Source organism: Phasianus colchicus, chromosome 10 (genome assembly GCF_987193195.1).
Source record: "Phasianus colchicus chromosome 10, bPhaCol1.hap1.1, whole genome shotgun sequence".
Classification (NCBI taxonomy): Eukaryota; Metazoa; Chordata; class Aves; order Galliformes; family Phasianidae; genus Phasianus; species Phasianus colchicus.
In genome coordinates, this window is record NC_143445.1 from 5,784,307 (window position 1) to 5,807,649 (window position 23,343).

The window sequence follows — 23,343 nt, forward strand, 5'->3', positions numbered from 1 at the left end:
TGAGTGAGAGCGTGGGGGGTGCCGGCGGAGGGCGTGGCCTGAGCGGGAGAGGGCGTGGCCTGAGCGAGGGCGGGCTTTACCGCCCCTCCCCCCTCCTTCCTCCGGGTGCGTGAGCGCGGGAGCGGCGGCTGGGCCACTGGCGGGGTCTGCAGGTGAGGCGCTGAGGGGCGCCGGGAGGCGGGAGCTCCTCCCTGCAGCAGGGGGCGGCCTGCAGCTTCCCCTCAGCCGGAGATGGGGATGAGGGCGGCCGTTTGGGTTTCTGGCTGATGCTGGGGGATGAGGGCTGAGGGCTCCGGGCGGCCCTGGCGCCGGGGTTGTGGGGCTGGCGGTATCTCGCTCGCATCCGCCTCGTTCGAAGCCCTTTAGCGCGCACGGTCGTCTATAAGCGCCAAGTCCCCGTCGTGGGATGGAGGAGGGGGGTCGGGGATGCGGTTTCCTGTGTGGAAATGGGAAGGGCTGAGGCGATAAGGGGCAGAGATCGCGGCAGCTCCGCGGGGCGCCGGGCTGGGCTGCACGGCCGGAGGGCGCGCGACGCACCGGGCTGCCCTGCTGCCGGCTGTGTCCGTGTGTCTGTGTGGGAGCTGCCCTGGGGGAGCGAGCCTGGGAGGTCTGTGCTCAAAGCACGGGGTAGCCGCGCTTTATTCTGCACGAACAGCTCTGCTGTGGGAAAGTTCCCTGTGGGAGGCGGGAAGGCTTGCCGCCGGGAGGATGCTCCGGCACGAGCCGGTTCTGGTTGGCGTTGAGGATTTCTGATGGTAAGCGGGGCTGGGTGACATCAGCCGGCAGGAAGCGCTCTGGGAGGGAGCGTTCTTATTTCTTATCGGATGGGAAGAGCCTCCCGAGGAGCATCTCCAGCAGCTGAACGTTTCACTGCTCACGCACTGCTTACTGATGGAAAACGCTGCGGATTTATTTTAGCATGAATTTTCACTGCAGCAGCGAGTTGCATGGTTTTTATTCAGGGCAACAGATCTGTGTGAGTTCAGCTCCGTGGGAAACAACAGCAAATGGCTTCGATGCGTGGCGCTTTCAGTTGGCTCTCCCATCGGAAAAGCATCTTGTATCCCGAGCAAACTGCCCAGGGTCAGATGGGCGGGAGCCCAGCCTTTCTGCACCCGGCAGAACGCAGTTAACAGACTGATGATGATTTCTGACAGCTGTGGTATTTGCTTCACAAAGCCTCTGTGTACATAGAACTCAACAGCAACAGCCTTTGGGCTTATTAAGATGCAACTCTTTACAACTTTTTAGCTCTCAGTCATCACTTTTAAGCATCCAGTTAGCTCTTTTTTGTGTGTGTGTGTGGTACAGGAAGGAAAAGGAGCTCACTTTGAGCAGTTTTGAAGAATGCTTCAATAGGAGAAAGATAGCAACTTTGTGACTATGATCAGCAATGATTCCCTGCTCTGGAAGGGTGGGAAGAGCAAGCGTGACTGGGATATGGAGAGAGCCAGGTGGCAGTAATTTCATACTGACAAAATGAAAGTCAGCTAGAGAGGGACGGCTCTGATCTGTGGCTGTTGTGAGTGGGAACAGATACCTCCTAGGCCAGAGAAGGAACTGGAAAGGGGACTCAAAGCGTGCATCAACTCATGCTGACTTTCTTACACTGTCAAAGTAAGTTATGTGGTTTCTTGAAATCATGCAAATAAGCCTGATAGAAGTCCTGTTGTGTTGGCAGGTCTTTGTCTGTTTAGAGACTTTCTTACAGAGGTGTCAGATTTTTCTTTTCTCACCACCAAATGAAACAGCTGTGTGTGACGGCCTTGGCAGCAACAGTTAAAATGGATGGTTGAGCTTTTGAGTATCCTGACCAAAGAGGAGGAGAAAATGTTTCCTTTTGAAGCCTCAACTCTTTGCAAAGCGCTCAAACATGAAAGGAAGTGCTGAGGGGGAGGAGGTTTAAAAAGAAAAGACTGCATGGGTTGGTTTATTGAGCTTTGAAAAAAACCATTTCCTCTGAATAGATGCCTTTTAGCAGCGTGTTTGGGTTTGGTTAGTTTCTGGAACGGATGTGAACTTCTCTTTTACAGGCTGCAATATGGTTTGTCATATATTTGGTGCCTTCAGAGTTCCGTGTTCGTGTTGCTCGAGTTCATTGCACGCTGATATTAATAGGAATAAAATGCTGACTGGTTGCTGGGAATTCTGCTCCTGGGAATGCTGGAGATCCAGCTACTGGCCCTCTATGAAAAGCAACTTGTACTGTTTCAAAATGTGCATGTTCATTCAGAGGCACTCCTTTTCTAAGTTAGCATTAAAGGTGGATAGTGACTTGTTGGGGTTTTTTATTTTTGTTGTTTTTCTCGTGCAATTTTTAATAATCTGGGAAACGTTTTTTGTGTTTTCAGATTTGCTCCTGAGCTTCTATAAAAATGTCCAAGGTAAGAATAACATTTCTGCCCTAAAATGGAATGTTTTAAAATGAACGTTTTGTTTTAAGTTTTATCCTCACACAGAATGTTTGTCTGTTACCTCGTATTTGGTGAGGCTGTGTGTGCTAAACTTGCAGTTCACAAGTGTGAGAGAATTCACATTTAGAAGATGACAGTGAATGATTGAGTTATATAACACAGATATTAGAATAGCTTCATACATGTAGGATAAACCTCTGTAGTTAACTGATGCTCCCAGAAGGATGGAGTTACGCACAAGAAGCTCCATGTTATGTTTTCATTAAAATTCCCATTCAGCTGCTATGTTTTGAGCAGGAATAATTTAAGGAAAGGATGTTCTTGTGTTTAATTTATTGTTCACATCTTCATTTGTTTAGTCAGTCAACTGGTCTACTCAGCAAAAGCCTTCATAAAAATGTGGCAACTTGAATCCCAGCGTGCCAATATTTTTCATTATTTGTCTCTTCCATTTGGTGTAATGGGTAAAAACGTTAGGTTATCAGAGTGAAATGAATAAAAGCTACTTGTGTAGTGTATTTGAAGAGGGGAAAATAATAGGTCTGAACATTTACCTGCAGCATTTGTAGTAAAGAGTATTTGAAGCACTTCTGTGTTGTTTCTTCCTCTTAAAAGAGGTCTCTGATGAAGTTTCCAGCAGGTGACTGTTATTTCACAAGTACTGTTTTGGCTGGATGTGCTAAAAACCACATGAGTAATGGTCGCTTTCCTTGTTTAAGTGCATAAACCTCATGCACAAGTGTAGCAGAAATGCAAAGTCATGGCCTGAAGCAGTGATTGAGCACCTGGTGGGAAGCAGGGCCAACCCAGGGGAGCTCAGGTGCATGTAATGTATCTGAGTGATTGGAAGGGTGGAACAGGATCCACCCCTTCCCAGACCTCACTTAGGGGTTGGCAGTGGAGATGAGGGTCTCTTGCTGGAGATCCCTGTGTGCCTGAGGGTAAGCAGCTTCTTTCCTTTGTTTCTGTATTTACAGCTGCTACACTTAAGCATATTCTTACTTGCTGCAGCTTAGGACTTTGCTACTATGCTGCCATTGCTGCACTTTCCATTGTATTACAGAAAGCTTTTTTATTTTAAATGAGTGTGAGGTTAATGCTGAAGAAGTGCGTGGTTGTAAGTGTACTGCATGCTTCAGTAAGTAAATGCTTGAGGCTTTTCTTTTTTTAGGTGGTCTTGGAAAGAAGAAAAGTGAAGGGAACTTTCCTCAAATCCTAGGTTTTCTATATTTCATTATAAATCTGTGGAATAATAGGCAAACTTGCATAGGGGATCTCTCTGTGGGTCGTGCACCTTCAACTTGTGATTTCAGGTCTTAAATGATGGGGCATTCTAATGGGAGTAACTTTATTTTTTTGCATCCAGAGAAGGACAGGAGGCAGAGCTTTGGAAAGCCAAATGATTTATGAAACTTCTGATTTTCTATGCTTTCTTCTGGTTCTAGTTTATCCTATTTGAAATGTCTATGGAGGACAATTGCCTAGACAAGTGTGTCTTGTATGGTTGCTTATTATTGTCTTATTTAATTTCAGCAACAGCCTGCTCAGTTTACCAATCCAGAAACCCCCGGTTATGTTGGATTTGCAAACCTTCCCAATCAGGTCCATCGGAAGTCTGTGAAAAAGGGGTTTGAATTCACTCTTATGGTGGTTGGTAAGGAAACATTGTGTAGTATTCTTCACAGTGAGTTCTCAGTGATGTAGAATTTAGAATTAAAGTGAATGTTGCTTCTGCTATTGTAAGGCTTGAACTCACGTCAGAAAGCTTTGCACTGCAACATTTAACTTTTTTGTACTTTTATTAATTCATGCATCTGTTTTTGGTATCACAAGCCATGTATGGTAATCATTTTGTGGTTGAAGTGAAAGAACTCTGTTTTGTGCTCCAATTATGGTTACTTCCTTCCTTCTGTCTCGCAGGGTTCCAGCCTTCTGCTCAAAATTTAACTTAAAATTGTTCTCATGTATGAATACAAGTCCTGTTGGCTTCTTTTCATTAAGAAAATAGTATTAAATTATTTGTTATGCTTCTGTAGTTCAAAAGAATCTGCATGGGTAGATCTTTCAAAGATGGGACAGGATGTGATAAGTGAGAGTTTGAGTTGCTGATTGTTTTGGTTCCCAGTAGTTACAGGTAGCGTTTATCCTTTAACCTGTCATTAGCTTTGCCAAATGGCAGCCCTTGTTTTGCTTTTGTCCCAGTTCTGTCTTCAGCAGCACAGTGCTGGTCTGCACTGGCCCTTAGTTTTGGCTTCTAAGAATTTGATGGTGGTTGGTTCCTGTTACCTGGGGCGAGGGGAGAAGGAAGAGAGCAGGGACATGGGGAAATGAGGTTATACTGCATGCTAAATACCTTATATTTGTTAGGAGTCATTTAATTTTTGCTTCGTTGGATTTGCTTAGGATAATATCATAATGGACACCTTACAAAACCTAAGGGTAAAGCCAGCCTTTAGATGTTCCAAGTCATGGTATCTGCTGTGATTCTTTGGCATTTGCTATTTTTTGGTCCTACGTGTAAGAAATAAGGGGGGTGCTTAAAATCCACATCTCTCTGAGATGAATTGCAAATAGTGCTGCCTAAAATAGTCCTGGTAGAGAGCTGTACAAAATTATTCAGACCAAATGGTTATTTCTGCTGAAATAGAAAATAGTGGAGAAATGGCATTGTATCAGAGTAACACCAATTAGCCCCCTGTGCCTCATCTGACTGTGGTGTTATTGCTTGCCACTGTTCAAAGGGATAAATGAGAACTACAGCAAGAGAGCTTGCAAAAAAGTAACTTCACTGGAAACTTGGAGTGATGCTGTAAGATAAACCAGCAGAGGGAGGAGCTGATGAGAGTGAAGATAAACTGTGCTTTAAATTGTTGATTACTTCAGTAGTTTGGAATGTTAATTTTTTTCCTCTTGAAATATGCATGGGATTTAAGCATGTTCCTCATGGCCTATATCACAGTGTCTGTACTGAGCCATAACTCTTAACCTGCCATGTTTCTTACCATCTGATCAGGAATTTAAGCTATCAGTACTCAGAGTCAGAAAAAGCTGCTGCTTATCTTTGAGACACAAGAAAACTGATTTGTTTTAGATGTACTATTTACTCAGACTGAAAGCAGGCAGTGTTGCTGCTTAAAGTCAAAGCTGTCTTGGTTTTGCTGAACTGATGCCATGGGAGTGTTAAATCACTGTGTTTGCATGCCTCTTTCACTGGTAGAGGCTGTGTTGGTAAAATCTGATTTGGAGAGAGGTGTTCTATCCAAGAATAGCAGCTTCTGCTCAGATCTTTACTTAAAAAGAATTCCATATCTTTTATTTTGTTTAGAATCTTTGTCAGACTGCTGTTATCATTTTTTACTTCATTTAAAACAATCTCAAAAAAATAACTTGTCCAGTGAATTGAAGTACTGAGCCATTTAAGTTGCTGGTCTTTTTTAATTAATGCTGTGAACATCTTTAGCTGATCAGTTGGCTTTTCAGCTCTTCCAATGGCTCTGTCAGTAGCTGTAGGAGAAAAGCCTTTTTGTGATACGCTTTGAGTAACCCCTAAGTTCACCAGTGAAGAATTGCTTTGTGTGCATACTCAGCAGGCATATCACATTGCTCACAGTTTTTTCTCTATTACTTCTCAGTGTGTGTGAGCTTTTATATTCTGGAATGATAGCAGAAAAGCTTGCATTAAAACCAGAAGACATGAAGAGGGAAATGATGTCTAATCTTAGATTGATCTGGACTCCACTAGGCTAGCAGGTCTGATTAGAAATCATCAGTGAAACCTCTGAGGAAGTGCATTATAAAGCTGAGGTGGATCAGCTGTTGTTCAACATTCTTATGCAAGTTTTTTCTAATGCAATGTTATAAGCTGTAGGTCTCTAAATGACAACTGAAATACTTAGATCTTTTTTTCCATATCAAATATATAGTCAGATGTTGCTTTCTGGTTACAGCTGAGATAAATTATGCAAATATATTGAGTTTATCTGTATGCTGACTCCCAGGTGAATCCGGACTGGGAAAATCTACATTAATAAACAGCCTCTTCTTGACAGACCTCTACCCAGAACGGATAATCCCAGGAGCTGCAGGTAAGCACACTCTTCTAGTTGCTCTGCTCTGACAATTTGAAGTGAATTTTTATCTTTGGACTTTAATAGCCAAGTTATTGTTTCTAGCTGTAGTCATTCTGATGTATTTTCTGACAGTTGAACTACCAGATAGAACTGGTTCCCTCAATACCTGGCCTTTATGATTTAGTCCTTGGCTGTGCTGAAGGGTTGTACTGGCACCAACCAGTTAATCTCTTCTTTTGCTCAGTGTGTCATTGCATCACATTAAGATAGATAATCAACTAAACCAGTCGGAATCTTTTTTTCAGTATTCAATCTATTGTGATTTTGAACATGCACATTTTTAATGTTTCCTTGGGTTTGCAGTTTGATTCCTTTGCTCATTTAGTGAATGTGCACTTTCTTTTCAGCCCTTTTTGAATCTGCTAGACAAGGCATGCAATGATCCAGCCAAAGAAAATATCATAAAAAACCAGAGGAAGATGCTGTTTTTCCCTCTTTGCTCCTTGTTAAACAACTTGCTTTAGCAACTTTCCACGCTGACTGAAAACCACTTATCACTTTCAACCTTAAGGAGAAAAATCTTATGTATAATTTAGTGTTGCCTTTCAAATTACTGAGTACTTCTATTTTCTCTATCAGGCACTTTTTCCCTCTGTTTCTACAGAGACTTGAGGAAAAGTGTATATAAAAAAAAATTTAGTTTTCTAATCTGCTATTTAATCTTCTGATCTTATCTCAAAATGACCTGCTCTTATAGATTCTATTCTGAAACACCAAACTTCTTATCTTTTAGAGAAGATTGAACGCACTGTGCAGATTGAAGCCTCAACGGTTGAAATAGAAGAAAGGGGTGTGAAACTACGTCTGACAGTTGTAGATACACCTGGATATGGGGATGCTATCAATTGCAGAGATTGGTATGTACACAGAATGTCAGTCAGCACATGTCCACTTTGGGTTTGTATGAAGGGGTGGTGGTGAAAATAACTGCACAACTCACCCTTTTTTCTTGGGTTAGGTTAAGTACTGAATGTGAGCTGTGATGTTTGGAGAGATGGGCAGGTTTTTAAGTAGATTGTATACTTAGCATTTTTTTTTATGTTCAGAAAGCATTGGAACCTTTGGGACACAGTGAATTAAAGATAAAGTAGTTTATCTACTCTGGTGCAAATAAAAATTCACCTTTAGATGTTGTCCAAATTCATCATCTGAGGATTGTAAGATTTCGTGGTGTTTTTTTAGTGTATTTTCATCACCTTAGGGTTCTGAAAAACTCTAAAATTTCTAAAAAGTCTGTGTTCTAACAAGTACTGAGAAATAATGAGATGAATGGCATTCAGCCATAACCTCTGCTGCCCACCTTCTGTCAAGAACTTGCATGTCCATTCAGCCATTCTCACTACAGCATTGTACTGCCCTTACTTTCTGTTCTCTGTTCTCCAGTTCTCCCATTAGTAAAGACTTATTTAGGATCTTTGCTTTGCTTATGTTGATTCTCCACCTTAATTGGGAATCAGAACATCTCATGCAAGATAAACGTTTTATTTATTCTTCCATTCAGTAATAAACTGGTATTCCTGTCTGCTTAGCCTATGGTATTGACCATTGGCAAGCATGCAATAAGAGTATAGCTGTTCTCTCAACCTAAACAGATGTGTATGTAAGGTGAAGTGGTTGAGGGAGATGCAAAGCAGAGCAGTAGTGATGCAAGATTCCTGCATTTTTGCATCTGTTGCAGCTCCTGACTGACTTTGCTCTTGCATCAGCATCAACAATTTGATGTTTTAAATCAATTTGGAATAAGAAACTTAGATTGTCTTCAGCATGTGTAATTAATGCTTAGTCACAAGGTGAATACTAACTCAAGACTAATTTGCTTAGAAATTAATGTATTATTATGTGTAATGTATGCATATTTTATCTTAATATATATGTACAATGCATACATATGATGTATTATGCATAGTAGTAACAATTGCTTGTCATTTTGCAGTTCAATTAGAATGCTCAGGTATGCACATAAGATATGGTCTGACAACAGCAGTAAATTACTTTTGTTTATCAATAGGTTGGTTTATCAGCAAGTTGTCTTTTTAGTGATCTTTCACAGGTAAATTACTGGCCATTTGGGAGCGAGCACAGTTTAAGTGTCCATTTGCTTTACAGTTTTAAGACCATAATCTCCTACATCGATGAGCAGTTTGAGCGCTACCTGCACGATGAGAGTGGTTTGAACAGAAGGCATATCATAGACAACCGTGTTCATTGCTGCTTCTATTTCATTTCACCGTTTGGTCACGGGTGAGTATTTCTGTCATTTTATTTTTGAAATGGTTTTACTGCAGTGAATTGTTCTTGTGTCTGCTGATGTAAATCTTCAGAATCAAATTGTCATTCCTTAAAGTAGGAGTAGAACTGCTGAAATTTGTGTGTTTCTTCTATTAAGTCTTTCTCCTTATGCAGAGAATTAGAATAGTTGGAAGGAACTGATGAAGATCATTAAGTCCAACTGCCTGACCATCTTAGGGCTAACCAAAAGTTAAAGCTTATTAGTGAAGGCATTATCCAGATATACTTCTTGGTCACTAACAGGCATGGTACATCAACCACCTCTCTAGAAAGCCTGTTTCACCACCCCCACAGTAGACATATTTCCTAATGCCTAATATGAATGTGCCCTGGTGCAGCTCTGTGCTGCTCCTACATCCTATCACTGGTGACCAGTTTCCCCTCCTGTAAACTGTAGACAGCAATGAGCTTGCTTCTTAGCCTCCTTTATTTCAGGCGAGGCAGTGTGTCCTCAGCCTCTCATAGGACATGCTGTCCAGCCCTTTTGTCAGCTTTGTTGTCCTCCTCTGGTCACTAGTATTTGATTAATATATTAACATCCTTTTTACATCACTAAGTCCAGAACTGCACGCAGTATTCAAGGAGAAGTTGCACTGATGCTGAATGTATGTTGACTGGATATGCTGTGTTTGAAGTACCTGAAGTGCAGTTCTCTCTCTTGGCCACCTGGACACACTGCCTGCTCATGCTGAGTCTGCTGTCAGCCAGCACCATCAGATCCCTTTCTGCTTAGTTGTTTTCCAGTCACTCATCTCCCAGGCTTGTACCTGTCTGGCATTGCTTCGTCCCAGGTGCAGAACCTGGCATTTTCCTTTGTTGCATTTCATGCAATTACTGATTGTCAAGTGCACCATTGTATTTAGATTGCTCTGCAAGGCCTCTTGTCTCTTTGGACAGTCAACAGCACCTCCCAGTTTAGTAAGGTCAGCAAATTTGATGAATTCAGAAGCAAACTTCTGGATTCAATTCCTGTATCCAGATCATTATTAAAAGTGTTGAATGGAATAGGCCCTAGAACTGAGCCCTGGAGAACTCCCCTAGTGACTGGCTGCCAGTACCCATTCACTATGACCCTTTGAGCTTGGCCATTCAGCCAGCCCATCACCTAACCTTATGATAAGAGAACAAATTACTAAGGTGGGACCTTCCCTTCATGAACCTATGTTGACTCTGCCTGATAATAGTTCTTAAATGCCTTTCACTAGTGTACAGGGTAATCTTCTCCATAACTTTTCCAGACTGAGGTTAGACTAAGAGGAGTTTCCTTGGTCTCCTCTTGTGGCCCATCTTGTAGATGGGTGTAACATCAGCTAGCTTCCAGTCAGCACACACCTTAACAGATTCCCAAGACCTTTGGTAATTGTTGAGAGGGTCCTGATATAACATCCACTGACCCCCCTCTGAGGTGAGTCCTGCCAGACCCTATAGACTTAGGAATTTTCAGCTGATACAACTTTTTGTTAAAATGTCAGTGGCCCCCAGTCATGCTTCTCCACATCAGAGGGCCAGGCAGCCAAGATACATCATTAATAATAAAAACTTATCACTGGTCTCATTGATGTTGATAGTTTATGTTAAAAGTAAATTAAACTTTTCCCTTATTTTTAGTCTTAAGCCTTTGGATGTTGAATTTATGAAGGCAATACACAACAAAGTAAACATTGTACCAGTAATTGCAAAAGCTGACACACTTTCCCTGAAGGAGCGAGAAAGACTAAAGAAAAGGGTAAGTATTTTTCTAGCTTGCAGGAAAAATGTTGTATTTTGGCTGTAGCAGTGCAGTCACTCTCAAGGTGAGTCTCTTTCAACCTTATTTTGTCCTCTACAAGAAAAATATTAAGTTACAGATTGCATGAGATTATTTAATACATATTTTTATATCTTAAGTTCTTAACATTGTTTATTTAACTGAGAACTCACCCTTAAAATGTTGCTGGTGAAATGGCAGATTGGCTATGCATACAATTACACTGAGTCAATTTTGAAACTTAAACATGTTTGGTAGTGGTAATTGCTCCCTCACCTGTTTGATCAGCTCCAAGGCAGAGACAAAGCATCTCTAATCTGCGGAAACTTAACTTTGTTCTCAAGTAAAACTAGAATATAGTAGCCTTCCCTAAGCAAGGAAGGCTGTGCTTTGCTTTTGTCAATTACAGTTAATGTGAAACTGAATAAATTGGAAGGGCAAATTGTTTGCATTGTTTCTATAGCTTTGTTTAAAATTAGGTTTCGTGGCTTGTAATGCATGATGTAATTCTAGCTATAATACGAAATGCTGTAAGGCTCAATTGCAGGTCACTGACGAAAGTCAGTGCTACTGGGTAATTCTCTTAGAGGTACTAATTTTTTGTAATAGAAGCTGACTTAATTGCAAATACAATTTTTAACTAGTGGAAATTTTGGTAGGTTAAGATAAAGCAGTAGGGAGGAAATGTACCACTGTTTGTCTGAAAGTGTGGAAGCAGTCGTTGAATGTCATGAAGAAATGTTCTTTACAGACACATAGTTGGCAAGTAATTTAAATTAGTAAGATATACACAATCTCTTGGACTTGGGCCTAGCTTATCAGTTTACCCGGTGTTTAAAAAGTGCTCACTTTGTGTACTTTATCTCAATTTCTTATATAAAAATCTCAGATCCTGGATGAAATTGAAGAGCATGGCATCAAGATTTATCACCTGCCCGATGCTGAATCTGATGAGGATGAAGATTTTAAAGAGCAGACCAGACTTCTGAAGGTATGAGTGTACTATATCTTTTCAGAATGCTCAGGTGGCATTTAATCAAAACACATAAGTGACCTTTGAGACCTTGAGTGAGTCACTATGGTTCTGTGCTTAGGCTTCTCTATTGGGAAGATGGTGATGATAATGATTTTTTTTTCCTGTAAGATTTATTTTTTACAGCTTCAAATTAAAAGCATTACAAATTTACTACCATAATATGCAGTCCTGAGTAGAACAAGAGTTGTTCTTGTGTTGTTTGTCCTAGTTCATTGTTAGTAGTTTTTTCTAATTTTGTGTTTTCAGGCCAGCATTCCATTTTGTGTAGTGGGATCCAATCAACTAATTGAAGCCAAAGGTAAAAAGGTTCGAGGTCGGCTGTACCCATGGGGTGTCGTTGAAGTGGAGAATCCAGAACATAATGATTTCCTCAAATTGAGGACCATGTTAATGTAAGTTTAAAAGTTCCAATTAAATAATAGCTTAACTAAAAAAAATAGTAAGGAAGATACTCAGACATTGGAATGGGGGTTTGGGGAGGTTATGGAATCCTTAAATGTGTGGAATTTGTCTGGAGGAGGCTGTGAGCAGATATAATCTAGTTGGCCAGGGTAGGGATTGGTCCCAGCACCCTCCACAGAGCCTTTTCAATATGGATTACTTAATTTTCTGTGTAAATCTTGCATCTAATTCTTCTGTTGAACACACATGCCCAAGAATGTAAAGCAGGTTGCTTTTCACCTTGTGCTTGTTGAAAGTTATCTATTTCTAAGGTATCTGTCTATATAAAGATATCTGCAAAGTATTAGACTTCAGAAGTCTGCTTGTTAGCATCACAGAAAGACCTGGGTTGAAAAGGACCACAATGCTAATCTACTTCCAAACTCCTGCTATGTGCAGGATCACCAACCAGCAGACCAGGCTGCCCAGAGCCACATCCAGCCTGGCCTTGAATGCCTCCAGGGGTGGGGGATCCACAACCTCCTTGGGCAACCTGTTCCAGTTAAGGTTTTTCTGGCTTTGTTACTCTACTTTCCCTGCCCAGCACCTTGTGTCACTTGAGGAGATGGCTTATGTATGGGCTGCCTCAGAGTCTGGGGTGTACTGTCTGTTTGTCTCTTATAGCACTGATTTAACATAAATCAGCTCTGAAATTATTATATGAAACCATATGCTGAACGCACTGACCCAATGTGGTGCTGAATGTGAGAGCTGCTTAACCAAGCTGATGTAACACTGATATGTTTTACTTTTTCATTTTTTTCATTCCTCTAGCACCCATATGCAAGATCTTCAGGAGGTGACCCAAGATCTTCACTATGAGAACTTCCGTTCTGAACGGCTCAAACGAGGCGGCAGGTTGTCATCTTACTGCTATGAGCTGTGTCTTCCTCTGAATTCATTTCTTGGTCTTTTCTCTCTCCCCCCAAGATTTAACTACAGCTCTCTAGGGGCAGTTAACAAGAAGCTCAATCAATCAGTTTACATTCACTGTAAGAAAAAGTATGATGCAAATTTGAGTCAGTTGTGACTTTAAAAGAAGCATAATTAAATCTCTGCTTTAAGGTTTGAACACAGTTTGATTGGTGTATTCAAAGTAAATAGGGAAAATGTATGATAAATACCTTCTAAAAACATGTAAGTTAGATAAGTGCTGATACAGTAAAATGAGTCGTTTCTTTGACTTGCATGTTTGGACTTTAAGAAAGTAGCTTTAAGAAAGTCAAGTCCTGTAGTACTTTATTTAATGTAATTAAATAGGATAATGTCTTTCAGTCCTGTTTTGGGCTGTGGTAAAAGAGGCAGGTAGAACACCCTGTTTTTAAATAAAATAGCAGAGTCTCTGAAGTTGAGTTTGTGAGTTCTTTATGAAGACTGAGTGCTTCCTAACTTAGATTATGTTGCTTCTCTTATTTCAACCACTAGAGGGTTTCATAATTGCACGTGCCAGTGGGTTTGATATATTTTGCAAAGTTTTTTCCTTCTGCTGTTGCAATAGATTTTGTCACATGCCTGGTCTGGTTTCAGAAATAGGAGTTTTTGTTTGATTTGCACTTTTGGTAGTGCTTTTGCTGATTAAGAGGTCTGTAAGCGGATCTTCCACATTGCAGTGTGGGACAAGAAAAATATACTTGCAAAGTGGTACAAAATCTTGAAAACATAGTACGTGCAAATAGTCTTATGCTCAGTTTTCCAGTGTAAAATTGGAATGCTCTCATTGAGCAGTAGTTTCCTTAGATACAGATGGAAGGTATTAACTTTGACAGGAGCAATCGATGTTTGTGCCATACTTCTATATGTTACACCCAAGGAATCTTTGGAATTGGGGAAAAGAAAAAGTGATTATACTATAAAAATAATCAAGCTTCAAACTCTTAAGTAGGAGAAGAGGATAAAGGATGGGAGGATGGCAGATATGTAAGTGGTTTGCTGCTTTTGTGCTTTTGGTTATAAGTAACTTAGAGATGTGTGCAAATGTATCCTAGCAAGTTTACTCAAAGATAAGTGTACTTATTTATTGAATGGCATTCACTTTAAGTACAGTGCTGTACTGAAAACAGGATGAGGGTCTGCTATCTTCTTGGTTTCAGCTTTTTATTTACTAAAAGCTTTAAGGGTATGAAGCATAGTTTGATATGTGCCTTCTAGATGTTTGGTAGCAGATGTTAGATGATGTTAGAGATGAAAGAGAACTGTTGAAAAGAAGGTTCCACCTGGGGGTAACAAGGTTTCAAAGTTCCTAGATATTAACAAAAATATGGAAGTAACATGTAAAATATCTTGTCCAGGGTTATCTTGAACTTGTTTTGATTTAGTTGTATTGCACCAATGGAAAAGAATTGAGCACAGTGTACTCAGACTTCTGAATTGTGTGGTATTCCAATTGTAGTCAGCTAAGTTAACACTATGCTCAGACAAACTGCTCTACTTGACTAATGTACAGAAATAGCTTTCACTGATGCCTACAAACATGTTATTGAACAATATTTTTCTATCTTAGGAAAATAGAAGATGAAGAAGTGAATAAAGACCAGATTCTGCTTGAAAAGGAAGCTGAAGTAAGATGAAAATCTCTATTATTTGGATGGGGGAAGTTTTATCTTTGTTTTGCTCTCTTGGGATAGGTGATTATATGATCTTGATAATTTGTGATGGGAAAGATGGAATTTCTAATATAAAACTATGCAAGGTAAAGTAAAAACAGAATATGGAGAGAGATGGGGTTCTCAGAATACTGATTTATTGGAACAAGTGCAATGTCAGATTTCATTGTACTGGTCAATAATGGATGTTCTGCATGTTGTGTGGGAAGGGAGAGCCATCCTTGAATATGAGGAAAGGTTCTAAACTTAGCAGTTGCAAATTGGGGGGAAAGTCAATTCAACTCTACAACAAAGGAGGAAACAGTAATAGGAATTATCAGGAATAAGGGACTGTGGAAATTCTCCTTGTTCTGTCACTGATAAATCCATAATTTATAGCTCTAGTTGTTTTACAAACAAATGTAAAAGCTTTAGTGAGTTTAGCATTTCAACAGCACCATTCTTATTTAACTTAGGGATAAGTAAACTATTCAGTTTAGGGATGCTTAAAAGCCCCAGGTTACAATAAGAAAGCTTATTGATTTCAGTCAGCAAATTTCCAGCCTCTTACTAGTTGGAATATGAGTGGTAGACAAACAGTCCATAACCTAAGATTGCAACTTGTCAATAGCCAATGCAGATGTGCATTCCATCTTAATGATTAACAGCGTGGTGGCGGCGGAGGATCTCATTCTGAGGTGAGATAAGGCTGAAGGGTTCTCTTATGCTATGTTTCCAGCTTCGTCGCATGCAGGAGATGATTGCGAGAATGCAGGCACAGATGCAGATGCAAATGCAAGGTGGAGAAGGGGAAAGCAGTGCAGTTCAAGGACACAATGTATAAAGCTTTTGGTAAGATGTTCAAATAGCCATTTAAAGAGATTTTTTTTAGCTATGGGTAGTACTAAGAAGCTTTGGAAAAATGCTTACAAGATGGGTTTGCATAGGTTTCACTATTCATTTTCATTTTTATAATTTAGCTGGTGCTTGAAGGGACCTGAACCTAAACTACACAGTAGTGTGATTTTTATAAACGTGTGTATGTATGTGTGTGTATATTTTTTTTTCCAGAAATACCACACAAGTCAAGAATCATGGAAGCAGTATCTCAGATTGTATAAGCAGGTGGCTCTAAAACTCATGGTGATCTCATTTGTTTCATTGTGAATAGGAAAACGGCTACTTTTGTTTTTTAAGTGTATGAAGATAGCAGATATTAAAATGTACATTTTTGCCTTGTTTGCAGATCACGTTATACCCTGGCTTAAAGGAGTCATTCTGGAGTTGAATTGTGGTGGCATTATGCCAGAAGGAATGCCTTGTGTTCAACATGTGACTTGGAGATTATTTTGGAGTTTAGCATGGAAATGCATTGTGGTAACTCTTGTGATATGTATTTCATAACACATAGTCAGTATTTTATATATTATACACCTTTGACATTGTTTTTGCTTAGTAGTTCTTATATTAAGCTTATCTTCAGTTTCCCATTGTAATAGGGATACAAAATAGTCATCAAAACTTTTCTTGCCTGACATGGTGTTAGATGACTTTCTTTAATATTAACTCCCTGTTTTTAATTTTGTGTTATGTTTAAGATTAAGCAGCTGTTAGTGGTATCCTGTTCAGTAGTGTCTAATAGTCACTAATTAGGGAGCCCTGCAAGGTTAGTTTTAAATTTCTGCAGTGTTTTCAGGTGTGTGTCTGTGAGACCTTAGCCCTTCCTCTGTCTCTGCTCAGTGCAGATTTCCTTGGTCTCTGCAAGTATCTAATTACACTCCAGGCATGCCTTGTGTTCTTAATGAAAGAACTAAAAGGCAGCACTTCTTTAAGGGCACACTCCATTTTATATGGCAGGCGTTGTGTCCTTCAGATTTAACCCTGAAGGATAGATATTCTTTTATTGTTTGCCTAAAATATCTTCTTCTATATTGCAGATAATTTTTAAGAGTTTCCTGTAGGTCAGCACGAATCAGTCCTGCTGTTTTCTGGCATTGCTGTAGCCACATAAGATTAAATATTGATATATTAAATGAGATAAGCCCCAAAGAGTATTCTGAGTTTTCTATGCATGGGTGTTTCCATATCCAAATACGTATGAATTCTGTAATTACTGAAGAGTATTTTCATACTATTTTTTGGGCATTGCAAACTGTCAATTGTAATATAAAACATACTACACACAACTGCACAATTCTCTTTCTTCAAAGTGATCTGTGCCTGACAGGATCAGTGCAAACTGTATTTTAAGGTTCTGCTCCAAGATGGAGTAAACAGTATTACTTCTGAGGTGGCTCCAATATGCTATGCTTTTCTTTAATTGCTATTTTTAAAGGCCAAAATCACTTTCCTTAACGCTGTCAGGAAAGGGAACTGTTTTTGAGCTTGGCTGCATATCATGGCAGGTATTGTTTGCAGTCCATAGTAACAGTTGTAGCAGCTGCATATGTGGTGGCTGATAAAGATAAGCAGCCGTGTGCTGTGCTTGGCTTCTTGAGTACTTCTGATAAAGCCACCAATCAGGTTTACTAATGTGAACAGTTGTTATCTGAGCAGCTAACAAGTAAATAAAACTCCAGCTTTTTCTCTTCTGAGCTCAGGTGTAGCAATGATTTTTTATAGTTTTTAAACTTTTCTTTGGAAAAAAAGTGGTAAGATTTTTACAGCTACTGTATAATTTCAGTGGTACTTAAATAGCAGACTGATATTTAATCTAGCCAAGCAGCTGAAATTTCTGCCTGCCTGAAACTGCTGTTTATGAATTGTTTTATATTTGAATCTTTCTAAAAATGTGAAAAAATGTGTAAAATCTTCCATCATTGCCTTTTCTAGGGAGCTCCAGTTTGCTTTGCAAAAGCAATTATTCTCAATTTTCCATGACTCATGCAGTCTGAAGTGAAAATGATAACCTTTTATATATTTAGATGCACAGAAGCACAAAGTCCCATTTTTGACAAATAAGTTTGTATAGAACTTGAATGGAAAAGCACACACTCCTAAGTTCTTGTCTGGCCTTTTCTAAACAGCATGCAGAAATGAGGTGGCACCTTACTTGTGTTGCCAGAAACAACAAAAAACAATCCACAGCACCTTATTTCTGAATCTTTTGCTATGTTTTTGTGAATCAGTTGTCAGGCTGAAGGGGGCTCTGAGCAACATATCTAGCTGTAGAAATCCCTGTTCTTTGCAGGGCACGTGGTCTGATGGTCCTTAAAGGTCCCTTCCAGCTTGAATTATTCTATGACTCTTCATATTCCAGAAGAACTTATGCACTTCTATCACTAAATAGTTTGTGAACTCCCATCCTGTTCTTCAATTGCCACAAATGTGCTTTGTTCTGATTCTGCAGCATTTGCCTAATTTTAAGCTATCAGTCTAGTATCTCTGTTAAATGCTCTGAGCAAAATATGCTTCAGGTACTGTCCACTTTGCCAAGGAGAGCAAACTCTGTGAAGTTGCTGTTTTCACATATAAGCTTAGTAGGGTAAGATAATCTGCAATAGCAATATGAACCAGTACTTGAACTGTGAAACCTCAAGTGTATCCAAACCAGACCCTGGTTATACATGTAATTGTGTGTGTGTGTGTGTTGGTTTTATTTTGCCTTTGTTTTTTTATCATGGGAACAGATTGTCTGTGCTTTTAGTGCTGTTTGGTCACTACCTGTGGAATTACTTCAGGCTATGTCTTATTCTTTGAAATAACACGTATCTATTGAGATATTTCATCAGGATAAAGCATTGTGGATGATTCTTAGGCAATAAATATTTTCATGTATATTTTCTTCATTGGAAAAATCAAGTTTATGGTATTTGTAATTAGCTGTCTTTCAGTTAAAATGGCTTCCCAAGTCTCTGGGGGTGATCTGATCTGGCAGTGTGCCTGATGTCACAGAAGGTCTCTTTCTCCTTCACGTTTCTTGTGATGGCCTTGCAGTCAGGGGATGTGTGGTGAGACATAAATGAGACCACCATCCTCAGACTGAAGTTTGTCCAAAAAAAAAAAAAATTGTTCAGCTACTGTAGAAAATTTTGGGGACAAAAGGTTGATATTTGTTTGGCTCAACTGGCCACAGTTTGTTTTCTGGTACTGCATTGTTGGAGTTCCTATTTTAGGAGTAAAAGTACTTTTGAATTTGCAGAGCTTTATATTTGGTAGCAAAATGACTTGCTCTTGGTACAGAAGTCTTATTGTTATATTCTGTTGTATGTACTGTCATTAGCCAAGGCTATAATAAAAATGCTAAAATAAAAAATAATTTTTCCTCTGGTTTGATTCCTTGTTATAATCAACCCTGGCAATGCTTGTGGTGATGTGTTTTAATTTATAAAGGAGTCATTCAGACATGGTGTAAAGAGAACACAGTGGTGAACCTGCATTCCTTCTGACCATTAAATGTTGTGTACATTCAAAGTTCATTGGTACAGTGCATTTCCCAGTGGGTGTTCCCAGAGCTGCTCTAGCTATGGGACTTTGCTTCTTCAGCAGCTCTCACCAAATGTGTCCCTTAGTTATTAAGTTAACATATTATTTGTAGGTGTTGTTTTAAGTGCAAGGGTGGTTGTATTCCCCAGTGAATTCATGCTTAATTTTTAGAGATGGTCAAAGGCTGTTTGAGCTCTATATTAGAAGTGTCATGATAATTGAGGGCTCAACTTCCTGTGAAACAACTTCAGCCACCCTTATGGCTGTTACAGGTTAAGAGCACCAGGCAGCATCCTTGTTTTCAGATTTCTGAGCAACTTAATATCAGAGACTTTTATACTCAATCAATCTAAAGTGTGTCACTTTTGTACATGCCCTGATCATACAGCTCACTTCAAATTGGTGTCTTGGATTGCTTTGTGTTGCTGGGAAGTGCATGTTATGCTGTGAGACCACAACACAATAAGACTGATGGGTGTTGTGATCTGCAGAATTCAAATCCAATTCTGGGAAGAAGCACTGAAAAGAATTACACTAAGAGTTGCACAGTGAAATATCTGAAAAACATAAGTCTCCTGGATGTGTTTTGTGCATGTGAAGAAAAGGATCATTGTGGATGAGGACTTAAATAAAAAGGCAAAACTGACTTGTAGAACACCTCATAAAGCTAGGCAAACACAGCAGCTTTTGATTTAGTGAAAGGACTGGGGTTTCCGAAGATATGGATGACAGTATTGTGGTCTAAGTATTAAAATCACAACCTGCTAGATACATCTACTAACTATCCACCTCCAAGTCCTTCGTGCATTGGTTTACTGTTGACAGTGCTAGGAAGAATGTTACTCTAATCCATTTTTGTAGGCAGTATTGCTAACTTCTGTACTTAAGTGCTGAAGCAAGTTTTATTTTAAACTTGCTTTATAAAGCACAGCTCTCGTGTTATTTTGAAGGAATTGCAGTGTTGTTAGCATATGACTATGCAGATAAATTGTACTGCACATAAACGTGTCAATAATGCAGCAGAAGATATTTGGATGCAGATTTTGTGTGCGAACTATCCACTTCCTCTTGCTTATACATATCTTTCCTTTTTCTTCTTAAGCTCTTTTGTCTGAATAGTTTCTTTCCCGTTTATCCCTGCACTTCTAAGAATACTTCTTTGCCAGTCCTTTTTGCTCCTCCTATCCTATGAAATACTTAAGGTTTTTTTCCTCCTGATCATCTCCATATTCATTGTGGTCCTTTTCAACCCAAGCCATTTTATGATTCTATAGAGAAGTGTTTTTCTCTTATGTGTTTAAATAGCTGCCATATTTCTGATTCTTCCCTTTGGTATCCTGCAGAGTTCCAGCATCTTTCTCTTCATCCAAACCATTGGAGCAGTGTTCTTGTAGGTTCCACTTGTCCCAATTAGAATGACAGTGGCTTGCCTGCAGCAGTGCCCTATCTCTGAATGCTGGACCAGGGTAGGTGGAGTTTAGTCCCTGGCCACTTTGGCTCCTCAACAGGGAATAAGTTAATTTAGAACCTCCTGTACATGTTTTGGGTGTTTCTGAATATTAGGATGGCTGTGCTGGAGATGAAATTCACACTACTGCTGCTAGGATTGCTTCTAGGCTTTTCATTTAGTTGATGTGTGTGGATGTATTAGTCACCCCTCTCTCCTCTTCATAAATCTCTAATCACCTCAGAGAAAGGTGACTGAAAACAAAGCTGTCTTGTGAGGCTAGAAAAGTGTTTGGCATTTCATTAACAAATTGTACCCAAAAGGAGAAATATTTGGTGTCTCTTAAATGCACTCATACAGTGCAGCAATATCAACAGCTGCAAAGGGCTGCAGTTTTTTGATTGTCTTCTACCAAAGCTGGCTAAGAGTAGCATATCACCTCAAGATACCTCTGAAGGAAATAAAGCTCAGACCTGTGGATTTTAACTTTGAACTTGAGTCTTCTGTTTATATATCTGAGCAGTCTGAATGAGCACAGAGAAGTTTCCTGTCTTCAAGCAACTGTCTTGAGTGAGAGAGACTTGTTTTTATGTGGTTGGCCAGATAGGTATCGCGTGGCTCTTGCTTTTGGAGTGTCTGGCATGGAAGTGGCTGAGCATGCTTTGTGTCTCCATTTCATTGGCTACTCTGTGTGCTCTTGCTGTTTTATCTCGCTTCTGTGCCTCGAAGCAGAAGTTGTATTGGGATTTTGCCAGCCTCTTTCGCAGATTTAGTGATTAAATAAAGGGAACAAAATATCTGCAAACGTCGATTTTTCCTTTGTATAAAGGCAGAAGTAAAACATCACCGTTTCTGCCTTTCTCTAGGTACTTAATGGTAGATCCTGAAATGCTGCATGCTATATGGAAGTGAGACCTACTATGGCTGTTAATTAGTGACAGAGTGGTGCTATTGCCTGCTTGTGTTCTTTTGATGAGAAGATAGGAATGGTGCAAAAATCAGCCTGTTCACACTAACTAGGTGAGTGCGTGTGCTGTGAGGTCAGCTTGGTGCAGTTCTGGGTTAAGCCCAGGGAGAGTGTGAAGAGGAAGAAAAGGTTTGTCTAAGGACTGGTTTGATGGCCAGAGTTTGTTTGTTGACAGAGTGGTCTGGAGGCAATAGGATGTGTGGGTTTGGCTCCTAGCTGACAGGTGTGTCGGAGTTTCAGGTGTGTCAGGGAGTTTCTACTGTGTTTAGCAAGGCAAGATCTTCTGATGTAGCTGTAAGTTTGCAGGTTTCGTTTCAGTACTTGAAATGCAAAATGGAGCTCATTTCCACCCACAGGAATGAGTTCCTGTAAGCCTGGCAAGACGCAAGAGGTGTCCAGCTATCTCTGACAGAGAACAACATGCTTCTCAGAAACTACCTCTGGCTAGAGAGGAGGCAGTCCTGCACACAATTGCAAGAAACAAGTACCACAAGGCAAGAAGAGCTGTGCTTTGGTTGCTGTGGGAAAGACAGACTTCCTTGGGAGGAAAAAAATGAGCAGAGCTACTTATACTGCTAAGCCTGGTGCTAAATATTGCTCGCTTTGATTGAAACTCAGTGTAAATGGTTTTGTAGGACTGACGCAGGTAACTGTGCTCTGCTCTCAGCCCTCCTGGGATCCTCAGTTTTATGTGCATCTTCTGTGGTGGTGCCATGTCAGATTTAAAGTATAGCTGCATCATAAGAGGGGTTCAAGCTGCCAGGTAGAAATTTCTGCTCAATCATAGAAGTCACGTGGAAGGAGGCAGTTGCAAAAGGTCAAGATACCTGAATTAAAAGACATGCCAGCTATTAGCAGCTTAGTGTGTTAAGCTGTCTTTACTTAAGCTGGCTGTTCTCCTGTTTTTTATTCACAAATGAATTGAGGCTGGTGGGACAAAAAGAAGGAATCGCCTCATTTTTAGAAGCAGAAACCAAAAATTCCTGGGAAAATTCCCAGCTAGGAAGCAGAGGAGGTCCAATGTTGTGTGAAGATAACTCAGTGTAGTCTGTAAAATGAGTAAATAAACACACCCTGAGAGCTAACGCAAAACACTTACTAAAACAGGTACTGTACTCCTTCAACATGGTATTAAAAGAAGGAAAAGCCTTGACAGTAAAATGCTTTGTCCAGAACATGCCCACTCCTGCTCTTTGTAATTTGCAATTCCAGTGTTGTTTTGATGTTTTTGACTCACTTTTAAGAAACTTTTCCATAATGCAGAGCCCAAAATCCAGGTCAAACACTTCCTGTAGTAGTGATCTTCTCAAAGCCCAGGGTTTTTCCTTCAGAACGTGCAGTGTGGATCTGCAGTGGCACCTGGGTGAAGCAGTTACCTTGCTGACTTGTGCTTTTATTTGGATAGTTTACGTTCAGAGCAAGAAAAGTGCTTTTAATCTTCTATGCCCAGCAAACAGACTGCTTGCTCCATTGCTTTGAAATACAGAAAAGCAGAATGGCAAGGATTGCAGGCTGTGTAGAACAGCTGCATGCAGCCACATTTGGTTTCATGCATTACTAGGAAGCTGCAGTCCCTGTTCCCTGGCCCAAATAACTGGAGCAGTTTGTTTGGCTTTGGGCACAGACTGGGAAATCCAGCAGTCTTCTATCTACATAGAAGTCTACCAGTTTGGTTTTGAAAGTATGTTACAAAAGCAGACCTTAGCATCACCAAGGCTCTTAAGCCAGGTTTATTTGACAGTGAAATAATTGCCAGACTTCCTAGGGGATTAATATGTATTGTTCCTTGATTTTTCTTTTTGTTCTGAAGCAGCCAGTCTACCAGGTAGGACTGGGGCTTTTTCTCTTCTCTGCCTAAAATACTT

The 23,343-nt window shown here is 40.1% G+C and overlaps 1 protein-coding gene across 1 annotated transcript; it reads left to right on the top strand.

The window, feature by feature from the left end:
* Positions 1–30: 30 nt before the first annotated feature.
* Positions 31–17,063, top strand: SEPTIN2 (septin 2). Its single transcript, XM_031596480.2, has 13 exons — positions 31–152; positions 2,352–2,384; positions 3,948–4,068; positions 6,413–6,499; positions 7,278–7,401; positions 8,651–8,785; positions 10,442–10,559; positions 11,470–11,571; positions 11,863–12,008; positions 12,832–12,915; positions 14,558–14,615; positions 15,379–15,491; positions 15,886–17,063. Exons 2-12 carry the CDS (start codon positions 2,376–2,378, stop codon positions 15,481–15,483), a joined length of 1,089 nt encoding a protein of 362 aa, XP_031452340.1. The 5' UTR covers positions 31–152; positions 2,352–2,375; the 3' UTR covers positions 15,484–15,491; positions 15,886–17,063.
* Positions 17,064–23,343: the final 6,280 nt, after the last annotated feature.

Bases quoted from the DNA above. Each gene is read 5' to 3' on its own strand.
- SEPTIN2 (XM_031596480.2), top strand. The intron at 8,786-10,441 runs GTGAGTATTTCT...CCTTATTTTTAG, and splicing joins ATTTCACCGTTTGGTCACGG to TCTTAAGCCTTTGGATGTTG. The intron at 14,616-15,378 runs GTAAGATGAAAA...CTATGTTTCCAG, and splicing joins TGCTTGAAAAGGAAGCTGAA to CTTCGTCGCATGCAGGAGAT.